At 34.2% G+C, this 12146-nt stretch overlaps 2 protein-coding genes across 2 annotated transcripts in view; both read right to left on the bottom strand.

The window, feature by feature from the left end:
* The window catches only part of LOC136039238 (transmembrane protein 201 homolog), a 32732-nt gene extending 31853 nt beyond the window's left edge, over positions 1–879 (bottom strand). Inside the window, exon 1 of the mRNA XM_065722790.1 lies at positions 700–879. Coding sequence (XP_065578862.1) covers positions 700–803 — 104 coding nt within the window. The 5' untranslated portion in view covers positions 804–879. The remainder of the gene's footprint in view (positions 1–699) is intronic.
* Positions 880–10098: 9219 nt separating this feature from the next.
* Positions 10099–12146, bottom strand: part of LOC136039235 (protein O-glucosyltransferase 2-like) — a 38240-nt gene continuing 36192 nt past the window's right edge. Inside the window, exon 8 of the mRNA XM_065722787.1 lies at positions 10099–10282. Within this exon, the coding sequence (XP_065578859.1) occupies positions 10160–10282 (123 nt within the window). The 3' untranslated portion in view covers positions 10099–10159. The remainder of the gene's footprint in view (positions 10283–12146) is intronic.

Here is a 12146-nt window from a genome sequence, read left to right as displayed (position 1 = left end):
CATTTGAAAGTAAAGCTTAATTGAATACCATTTCTCTGATAACTAAAAACTTACAATCTATATTGGGCTAGTGAAGAATAGAAAATTGTTCTGATGTCCAATAGCTATGAAGGGGTCCACCAAGATAAAAAGAAGGGAAAAGGGGCCATGGGTAAAAAAGGTTGAGAACCACTGCTCTAGAGGGAGAAGGAGCAGATGTAGGTATCTTCAAAATTAGCCTGTAGACCCATCCCTGAAAGTTTCATTTTCCTAACATAACCCCTTTCCAAGATAGCAAGAAGTCACTAAACTAGAATTTTACCAAATATACAATTTTCTTTTCAATTGCTTGTCAAAACAGAGACTACATTTTTAATTAGGCCTATACCATCAAACTATTGGTGAAAGTTTCACCAAGAAGGCAGGGATCTTATTAATACCCTATCATTAGGTCATGCTTTAGTAAAACAGAGACTGTCCAAAAACCCATCTCTTTTTTTCCAAAATGGCAAAGAAAAGTGTTTTTTCTCAAAAAAGCACCTTTTACCCTAGAATTATTCTGTATAAAATGAAGTAGGAATTGTTTTCTTAACATGTTTCCTTATGCAGTGGGCTCTTCCTAGACTTCTACCAAGTTCTACCACCTCCATTTATTGAAGTATCTAACAAGTCTAGCCTATTCTGCTGTTTAAAGACTATAAACTAGGCTAGCCAACTCACACATAATGATAGACCTTTATTCCAAGCCAAAGAATAAGGACAGTGCATGTAGTTAAAACTACTGTCAGTACGATTGTTGGAAAGAGCATCTTTAAACCAGACATAGTATCAATTAAATCTGCTCTTTCTAGATTTATTATCACGCTTTAGCGCCAGACACTTTCTATCTGCTTGAATCTTAAATGTTAGACTTGAGTTTCAGTATAGATGACTCTAATAACAATAGCCTAAAAGAAGATAAAATGTTTCATACGGCAAAATGTTTTGCATTTATTTCTATCAGCTTCAGGACTTGCTCCGAAAGAACCTTTGGAGGTTGTTTGAGGATAAAATCCGAATGAATGATATCACGAGTTTTATGGGTATCTACTATACAGACGGTTTTTCCCGAATATATACTCAGCATCAGCCTTCTATGCTCCAGCAAAACTAAATCAAATTTGACTGATAATTTGGATTGTGTAATTTCTGTGTCACGGGAAATAATGAAAAGAACTAGTCTGTATTTTTTTTTCAATGCGGTACCAAGTTTTCTCAAACGACATGCTGAATATTTCCAGCACTGACCAAACGAAACTTTTTGAGTTTTGTACTTAACTTCTTTTATAATACTGATCAATGGTCCACGTAGCGCAGATACCAATGTCTGGATTTTCTGCTTTCGGCTGGGAGTACAATGGGTATTCGGGAGCAAATTATCTGAAGCTTCACGTGTTTCATTCCCAATATCTTCAGGCACCCATTTGGAGCTTGGTCGACTCCAGCAGAGCTGAAACATTCCGCTGACCCTCGTTCAAAACCAAATAATAAGTTACACCCCAACTCGAACGCCTATTTTTAAGAATTTAAGGTTGGGCACATGCCCCATTTAATTTCTAATTTTATTTATACCATAAGTAACTGTCAAAGAGCTCCACAATTGCTTTAAATTATGTATTATGTAATGATTTTAAATTCAAGAGACATAACTAAGGATCTACATAGGCCCCATAGACGTACTATTTTATAATGGACTAAAAACTGTATCTTTCTAAATTTCTGGCACTTTTTCTTCTATGCTAGTATCAGACGTTACACATAAGCAGCTGATTAAGGAGCAAAATTGGATGTTTGTATCTACTTGTCTAAAACGAACTGATTCAATCCTGATTGCTAGACGCATTATGGCTATTTAAGTATTCAAGTACTCTAATAAGTATATCTATTCTATATTGTAAACTATCTGATATCTATTCAGACAATAAGTCTATGGTAGAACCTCACAAACTCTAGTAGCTATTTATATCTATTCTATCCTCTAAACTGCCTGATAACTATCAAGGTAATAAGTCTATGATAGAGCCTATTTCCCCACGGTTTTTTAATTTCAGCGCTGTTGAAACCATGTGACCAAAGTCAGCAAATTAAGAACCATCACTGAGTTTTTTTTAGATTTGGGCCGCCAATTTCAAGAATTAACCCTTATATAAAACCTCGTTAGAACTTAGTTTGCTTTTAGTTTTTTAAACCGTTGTTTAAATCGCTATTTTCCTCGTTTAAAATTCATTCCTTTTAATGTCATAAAACAATTAATTGGTTCTGCAGAACTTCTGTTTGTTTTGGAATCGAATCCATTGTTGTTTTGTTTCTTGATCGCTTAGGTTTAATTTCTTGATTCATAGTAATCTAAGTTCGTTTCAATTTTCCAAATTGCACCCAAGCACAAAAATTGTGTTTTTTATTGCAGGAAAATGTAAATCAATACACCTAAATTCAGACAACAGTCATACATTGGTTCGATGTCCATATTTTATATTACTACCTCCAAAATTTCTTCTGTGAGGTCGAAGAGTTCTTTACCTTACGTTTAAGATATTAGTTCAAAAAAATGTTTTTCAAGTATTTAAAAATAACTATTCAAAAAAACTGAAAGCTTCTGTTTATTTACTGGAAACTATTCACTGTTAGTCTTTGTCTTGAGATGGTTTTCTTAGAATCCTTTTTTAGAGTTATTTTCATGAGAGTCCTTGAAAAATTCAGCCTTCATTTAGAAACCAATTGAAAATTTGAGGCTTCATTCTCTTGTCCCTGTCATAAAGTTCTGATTTCGTATAAATCTTTTCATATGACTTCTTCCAATGGGCCAAGGACAATGTCCTTCTTGTTTGGGCACAGACGGAGGGCCAAAAAGTATAATTATTAGCAATCTGTCACATTTCATTCACAAAACATGGCCTGGCCATTTTATCCATACTAAATTTTTTCCTGCAGCTTATTGTTTGAAAAACGGTGAAACAAGTACATATAATTATCTTTAGACAGTTCTCCTCAAAACGTTCAACAAATTTTCCTCTTCCTCAGCATTTCGAAGCACCCATTATGCAGAGATATGCATCACCACAGTGGCAATCACAAACCAAAGGTTTATCTTCATATTCTTCCATACCTTTCCTTTACCTTTCCATACCATACCTTTGGTGTATTCTTCCATACACCACCAATGTAAGAAAAGCATTCTACTTGATCAATTTTCCCATTACCTAGCATTGTCTTTACCGTCATTTATTCTGAGTCTAAGATACTTGGTATTCTTAATATTAATTCTTAGACATAGTCATGCATCCTCTACTCTCAAAGCCACTAAGAATTTCTTCACAATGCTAGTTTTTATTTATGAAACTTCAAACATCGGCATAACATAAATCTACGCTAGTATTACCTTTCCATTCAATACGATGTTGCCCCATAGCCTTTGCCGCGTTTCTTGGGACAAAGCCCATAATAACAATACATAAATGGGGATAGGACACCCCCCTGAGTAAGTCTTGATTTTATGCATAACCAGCTACTAACCTCATTCTCAACCTTAACATAATAATGCTATTACCTACTAAAGAAGAAACTAAGGAATGTAATAACTAAAAGTTATTGCATAAAGGATCGATATAGTCCATTATAAATCAGGAATGTATGAGTTTCATCAAATATAGCTGAAACCTAGCAAAGAACAAACTATGGCACATAGTAACAAGTTAATATAATACAAGTGTCTTTGAAAAGCTACTTGTCTATGTTCTTCGTAGATCTTTGTAAATGTTGCTTTTGTTTTCAGCGGTAGCTGAAAACAAGTCTGGGTTGCAGCGGTAGCTAGCAGCCTAGTAAGAGGCGATCACGTCTAATACTAAGAAATATGATAACCCATAACTCCTAAAATTCAGTCAGATCCGAAAAAGTACACTACTAGAACCGCCTTATAACCCGAATATAGGAAACTTACCGTCCCTTGGTTTGAACAACAAAGGATATACATTGGCTTGAAAATAAAGAAAACTGGCTGAAACAACGATACTCTACATCTTCGGCATTTTTTTCTTTTTTCCTTTCTTTTTCTCCTCAGATAGCTTGGCATTGGAACATCATAGACAGTTGTTGAATGGCTCATTTTAAAGGATATTGATGTGGTTAAAAAAATACATAAAGGATCGGTGTGGTTCATTATAAATGGACACTATGTAAGTTTCATCATATATTGCAGAAACCTAGTAAAGAACAAACCTCGGAACGTAGTAACTAAAAGTTAAGATAATAGAGGCATCTTCTGAAAAGCAACTTGCTTGGGGCATAGTACCATACTTAGGACCGTCTCTTACTATTCCAACAAAGAAAATCCGAGTCGAAGCGGTATTATAATAAATAACGGACACCACCATGTACTAACTGAAATGTTTAGTATAAAGAGAAGCTTCAGAGATTGATAAGCGAACTCTAGCCTATACTAACTGAAATATTTAGTATGAAGATTTAAATCTCACACAAAGGACCGATGGTATTCATTATAAATGGAGATTATGTATACGGTAAAGAAAAAAATACAACCCAAATTAACTGAAATTTTACATTAACGATTGGTAACGTTCATTATTAATAGGGACTATGTAAGTCTCATTGTGGTTGTAAAGATAGCTGAATCCTTATCAAGAGTAAAACTTGGCATATAGAAACTAAAAGTGATGATAATACAAACTTATTCGAAGAAGCTGCTTTTCTGGCGTATGGTGCCATATATTATTGCTTAGCTGCCTGATTGTCTGAAGTTCGTCTCTCACAGTTCCACCTAAGAACAAGAGCTCATATGGCACTTATGACGAGGTCGGAAGAGCCAAGAGGTCATATGGCATGAGCTCTAGCAAAATTCTAAGAATCAATAGGTTGAATTAAAGGAAAAGCAGGGGCATAATGCCGGTCGGGATTTAAAATAGGAGCTCTGAGACACAAGGTCCTTGTAAATATTAAAATTCATTATGATCTAATCACCCACTCGTAAGTTAAAATACCTAATTTTTCCTCTCCTTTCAGCCCCCCCCCATGTGGTCGAATCGGGGAAAACAACTTTATCAAGTCAATTTGTGCGGGCCCCTGACACGCCTACCAATTTCATCGTCCTAGCACGTCCATAAGCACCAAATTCGCCAAAGCAATGGACCCCCCTACTCCCCCAACGGGAGTGAATCCAGTCCGGTTACGTCAATCACGTATCTACGACATTTGACTATTCTACCCACCAAGTTTAATCCCGATCTCTCCACTCTAAGCTTTTCCCAAGATTTCTGGTTTTCCCCTCCAACTCTTCCCAATGTCACCAGATCTGGTCGGGATTTAAAATAAGAGCTCTGAGACATGATTTCCTTCTAAATATCAATATATATGCTACATATATTGCATATATATATAGATATGCTACAGCGAGATCAAGGAAATGTGCGCGGTTAAAAGATAAGCGGTAGTGAGAGTTACATGCAACTACGAGAAAGCAAGTATCGGAATGTGTCAAAAATAGAGTGAAAAATAAAGAATTGTAAGGGTACGGAGTCTCTATGCACAGGGACTAATATGTGAAACAAAACTCACTTTTAAAAGGCGTTATTGCATGCTGACGAACATATTAATGGGATTTTCATGGTTGCAGTGTCAGAAGCAATCTAGTGAAGAACGAACTCTTGCCCATTGTAACCGAAAACACAAAAACATTTAATGAATAAAAACAAATTCAGCTTAAGAAGAATAACCGTTTAAAGCTGACTCGGGAATGTTGGCTGTTATTTTTAATAGTCTTAATGGTAAAAATTTATTTCGAAAACAAATTTATGGGAATTTCCAATCATAGGCAGCGCAATAGAGCTTCCTACGTAAAGAGCGACGTGGGTAAAATGTATTAATTATTCATCATTTTTCTCACTAAGGCAATTCGTATAGAAAGAGATGACGCAGCAACTTTGGAAGGAGCTCATTTGATTGAAAATTCAAAGTTATAATGGGCTTTTTTCAAGTGATTGGATGGTAACTAGCCCCCTCCCACGCCCATCAAATTCCCAAACACATCCAATTCAATTTTGAGATAATCATTTCTTTCAGCATAGCTGAAAGGTTCAGTAACTATTTCTTTGGGCATGCCAACCCCCCCCCCCCCACTGCCCTCAGAGCATGAGCTGTAAGTCATGCAATTCGTCAATTGTTGACGTGTAACATAAGGTATTTAGAAATGTAGACATACGTCACCTTTACTTTCTAAAAAGACGAAAGACATTCAGGTGAGCCTATAAAAAAATGTTGAGGGGAGTGTTGAATTTAATAAAAACCCGTTAAATACATACGGGTTGTCAAATGGGCGTAACTTAGGGATGACTGAGTATATTAATTCAGAACTTTCAGGAGGTGATAAGGGAGAAGATCATTTCACCAGAAAGTGAATATTTGCATGCTACTACCATTACTTCTTCTGCCACTACTAGTGCTGCTACCACTACTACTACTACTACTCCCACTAAAACTACTGCTTCTTTAGTGAGTACTAACAAGCCTGAGGATACTGAAATGAACATCTGAGGAAATTTTTAAGGGAAAGTTAAACTAAATCTAAATATAGTTTGCGCATACAGATTGTCAAAAGGGCGGGAAGATAATATTTGTGGAACTGCCTACCGTATCAAGATGAAACTTCCGGGGCATCACGAGGAGGATGTTCAACTGACCAATAGGTAACATTTACATGCCACCTCTGCTATTAATACTGCTATATCTATTGTTAGTACTACTAATAATACAACATTTTTACTACGATTGCTGCTCCTACTACTACCTCTAATACATTGAAACTAGTACTATTAAGGCTAAGCGTGTGAAGGTGACAATTTTAGAGAATACTGAAAAGAAATCTGAACTAAGCCAAAACACACTACGTGCATGCAGATTGTCAAAAGCGCAAAGGACCAAAATCCATTGAGAATGGATTGTGGTATTAAGTTAGAACTTATAGAGAATGCTTAAAGGGGAGGATTAATTGACCAAAAGGCAATATGTGCACGCCACTAACCACTATTACACTGTTACTTTTACTAAAAGTATTACTTATAACAAAGAACCTTGAACCTTGATTCACACATCGCTCTATTATTAGCCTACAATTGATCGATCAATCCTATAATCATCCTAAAGCCACACTGTTCTTTTCTTAAATCTCTATCCACGTGCCTTCTAGTCTAAAGGTCTTATTATCTATTTTTCTTCCTACAGAAATATAGCTAATGTATCCAAAATCACTCTTATCACCTTTGTTGTTAAGACATTTAATTAAAGTTTTCCTAAAATCACAAGGTATTTCTCTTTCTCAAAAAATCATTTTCCATAATGTTCACTAGTTTATCCCTTGTTAACAAACATATACCAAAAATTCACATACTATGCTATCTGCGCCTAAGACCATCCTTTCTGTTTTTTCAATTTTTCAGTCTTTTTTTTCATCCATTTTTTAAATCATTTCTGTAGTATCTCTAATGCCTCCTCACAAATTGAATCTTCCTTCGCTTCCAAATTTTCGGTAATTCCTTATAACTTTATCACAATTTACAGTATTCTCAAAAGCCCATCTCTTTATAAACTTTCCTCATCACTAACTGTGGCTCCATTCTTTTAGCTAACTGGGACAAGTTCAGACTTACTACTCCCTCTCAATTTTTTATCATGCCAGTACAATATTTTACTACTAGGCCACTTAACTATATTTCCTGGATCCTCGGCAATTTTATCCTGTCCTCCACATCGCACCACCTTAATTCATACTTTAATGTCTTTTATACTTCTACTACTTTCTTCATATTCTCACATCATCTATCACTCAATAGCGTCTTGTACAAACCCCTTCACTTTCCTACCAAGCTTATAACGTTTTCACTAATATTCCTGACTGGATTTCTAACTTTCCTCCCACAGACGTCTTCTGTTACTTTAAAAAAAAATAATTTTTTCTTCCAATCATCTTCTACATTGACCAATTCTAAACTATTTAGTGTCAAATTCAACTATTCTTGAAAAATTCGTCTCAAATTCTCATTTGAGACATCATTACCACAGACAAAAAGTATGATAGAGATGTCCAGCCTGCAATGTTAAAAAAGTTCTGGAGCATCAAGTGTGCACTGAAACCATTCGTGAGGATGATAGTGTAAGTTGCAAGATAGTTTGCAATGTTTAATAAACAATCAATTTATCCAAATGACCATTTCTTATTTATAAAACAATATTTATTGAACGATCATAGGTTTAAACTGATAAGTAAGTACAAGAAAACTTATGAGTGTTTCATATAAGTTTTATTTTACTCTTTTGAATTGTTTCTAAAAATCAAATGCTCTGAATAAGCTTGCTTTTAAAACACAAGATTCATGAAGGCATCCTTGGAAGAAACTTAGTGTGGACGGTAATTGTTGAAATTAATAGCAGCACCCCTACATACCTGAGGATCCTGTATAGATCCTGCCAGTCTTCAATTTACAAGAATATAACCGAGGTTGGCCATCTTACAATCACGTGAGTACCGTGTCAACTTCGATAGAACCACGTTTAATTCAAAACAAATATTTTTGTTAATAATACTTTTATAACAATCAACCCAACATTACTTATGCATTCAGTTTTGTTGAGCTTGAAGAATTTTTTAAGCAACACGGGCAGTGTGCCTCCCCCTAGAACAATCCTAAAAGGCGTATGTAAGGATGGGTTAAAACGAAAGACAACAAACCCCCCCCCCCTCACTTTAGGAAAAATCTGTTAGCTATGTCGATAGTAAAAGACCCATTTAAACTTAATGATAATCAATTCAATGGTAGGGGTCATTTCTTTCAGTTTCCTAGAAGACAGGACACCAAGGATATGAAGGAAGCTTCATGAACCACAAATCTACAAATTTTAAGTCTGTCTGATACCAGCAAATTTTGTAGAAAAAAGCCCAATTAGCCTAAAGCTGTATTTATTAAGAGCAAAAGCTTGACTCTGATAACTGTTTTATTTATTCATCAGAAAATCCTTGAAAGTAGGCAATTTTAGATTTGATTCTGATAAATTAATAGTATATATAAAATAAATAGCATCATTTATCTTTTTTGTTCTTGAAATGCATATGAATGTAACGTCATTCACATGAAAAAGTTTGTTTTTTCAAAATTAAGGCTCTTAAGCAGTAGACATTGTACCCCTTTTTACCCAAAAAACATTCTAGGTACCCCTTCTCAGTTACCGGTACAAGTAAACTATAGCTAAAATATAAACAAAATAGTCAGTCTTAGGTTTAAAGGATGGTTTTATTTTTCTGTTGGCCGGCCGCGTACCCCCTAAAAATTTTATGTATCTCCAAGCGATACACGTACTAATGTTTGACAACACTGCTCTAGAGTACAGTCAGGCAAAGGGCACACGTCCTGTAGCCTACTTGACCCACCAAAATATTTCCGAACTCACCAGTGAGGCTTGTGTCCCAAGTTGGGAATTACGGATCTAGCCCTAAGCTTAGCAAGATTTTCCATCTAATTTTTGGTTAAACTATACTTGAATATAACTTTAATTAAACGCCTTTGCAACAAAGGTTATAAGAGTGATTGTGGTTACTGAGGACACTCTGTTGTCAATAGCCAAGCGGATGAACTTTTTTAATGTTACGTAAGTACACAAGTGTTACATAAGTGCCCTACATTCCAAAACAAACTCCCTTCAACCAACAACCCTAGACTCTCAAAACCAAAAGAAATCTAAAAGCAGAAATAAAAATATTTTAACTGCAGAAAATGTGAAGTTATAATTCTGTTTGGGCATTCTTAATTTTCTTGCATGTAAGCAAATTAAACGTTTTACTATCACCAACTTCACATAGTAAAGTTTGAAGTAAGTCACTGCATCCATGCAGTCAACCTTGTATATAAGTATTTCTATAAATATAAAACGTTAGAGTTTTCAGAGCAGAAAGTGTGAAGCTATAATTCTATTTTGAAACTTGATTTTCTTGCATAGACAGCAAGCATGCTTTTTTGGTTGTTTCACGTAATTCATTCCTACTTCCTATGGTAATATTTGAAATAAGTGGCTGCATACATGCAGGCGACATTGAACATAAATATTTACATAAATAAAAATATAAACTGCCTAAAGTGCAAAGTTATAACTCTGTTTTGACACTGTCAATTTTCTTGCATGGACAAAAAACCTCCTTTTTCGGTTGTTCGACATGTTCCATTCCACTTCGTACGGTGACAGTTGACTTAAATCGCTTCGTCCATTCCTAAAAGAAATTAAAAGAGAATTTGAGGAACAAGAACGCATAATTTGACCGTCCTAACAGTGACTCAAGTTCACACAGAAAATAATTCCTGCAATAGGTAATATACACGAATCGCAGCAATAAACAATTTTAGTTGCCAACATATCCAAAAAGAAAGGTCTTTTCCAAGGCTGTTGCTGTTATTAAAAAAAAAAAAGGTTATAGCTAAAATGAACTTAAAAAGGTTATATTTATCTATTTCTTTCCCAGGGGCACTTCATATGGAAGGAGTGGCCACAAAAACTTCGAAATGGACTTAATTCATTGCAAATTAGAAGTTCTAGTGTTCTTTTTAAGTCAAAAGAGTGATTGAAGGGAACAAATCTTAACTTATATTTAAAATAAATAAGAAAATAATATAAATATTCATAATATAATACTTAATTATAATTATATATTTCGTTTAATCATAATATAATATTTATTTAAATAATATAATAAATATAAATATAAACTATAAAAAAGTATTATATAACAAAGATTAGAAAAACCTAACCTTCATTTCACATAGATATTACTGTTGCGTTGGAAATTTGCTGATATGCCTAATAAGAGTTCACCTTTTTTAACTTAATAAATTGCTTGAAAAAGCGACTGAAATTGCTTAATTTGGCAACTAAATTACCATGATAGCAAATTTAGCTCCTGTGTGAGCATTGGTGTAAAACAAGAGTTATCCTTTTTTAATATTGCGAAAGCAAGAAATTAAGGTGATTTTCATAGTTCATACTTTGGCTAAATGAATTAAAACCAACATTTTGCACACATCCTTAATGTCACATTTTTTAAGTTTCTATTCGGTAGCAGCCCGAACCTAGCCACAGGATTAAACCAACCCATGGGAGGAATAGAATTACTCAAGAGGGATTAGAAAGACAAGGAGTTTAATCTTTTGGAAAATATCCAGACTCGCAGTTGTCCAATTTATATTGGAGTAGTGTTGATCTGAAAGGATATGTATAAATTTCCACTTTGTGTACACACATAGCCCAAAGATTAGTTTTCGTAAAGAATTCTGTTCACCTAGCTCATTTAACGGAAAGTTTTTATTCATCTGAACAAGTTTGTCCGACGAAACTTCAAAACAATATGACCCCCAACCATACTAGTAGCAAAACAAGATAAAAAAAATCTTTAAATATCTGAACACCGAAAATTCGTTGTTTTGAAATCGAATTTGATTATTACATCTAGACAGAATGAAAAAAACGAAGAAAAATCCAACAGAACAAATCATACACTCGTGGTGTCAGAGCGCAATAAATATAAATATTTATAATATAATATTTATTATATAATATTTAATTATAATATAATATTTATTTTATAATATAATATTCGTAAAATAAATATACAACAAATCATACAATCTAAGATGGTGGGACTATTACGCATGATTGATTTCCTAAAATAAGAAATACAAAAATATACGAAGAAAACAAACTAATTGTATATCAATAGAATGGATTTGCGAAGTAGAGTGGCTGAAATATAAGAAATACAAGGATATTTGTAAAAATATCAAAAGTCATGGCCGAATTACGGATTTCTTATTTTTTATTCTAAATCACTAAACAAAATTATGACTTTCATTATAGAAAGCTTTTTAAAAAGGCTGAGATGAATATCTTAGAGCGAATTCGACAATTGTAAAGCCAGGTTTTATTTCTTAGGAAAAGGTGTGAAAACTAAAGCATTACTTAATATGGCCACAAAAATTAACAAGAAGATGGTCAGGGGGAAGGAACTTTCGATTTTCTATCGAGTGAGTTCCTTTTAATTTTTTTGAATATAAACGGTTATGTTAAGTTTCCATTTAACCAAT

This window comes from Artemia franciscana, chromosome 19 (assembly GCF_032884065.1).
Source record: "Artemia franciscana chromosome 19, ASM3288406v1, whole genome shotgun sequence".
Lineage (NCBI taxonomy): Eukaryota > Metazoa > Arthropoda > Branchiopoda > Anostraca > Artemiidae > Artemia > Artemia franciscana.
The sequence above is the reverse complement of the archived record's forward strand: the minus strand, read 5'-3'. Positions and strand labels throughout refer to the sequence as shown.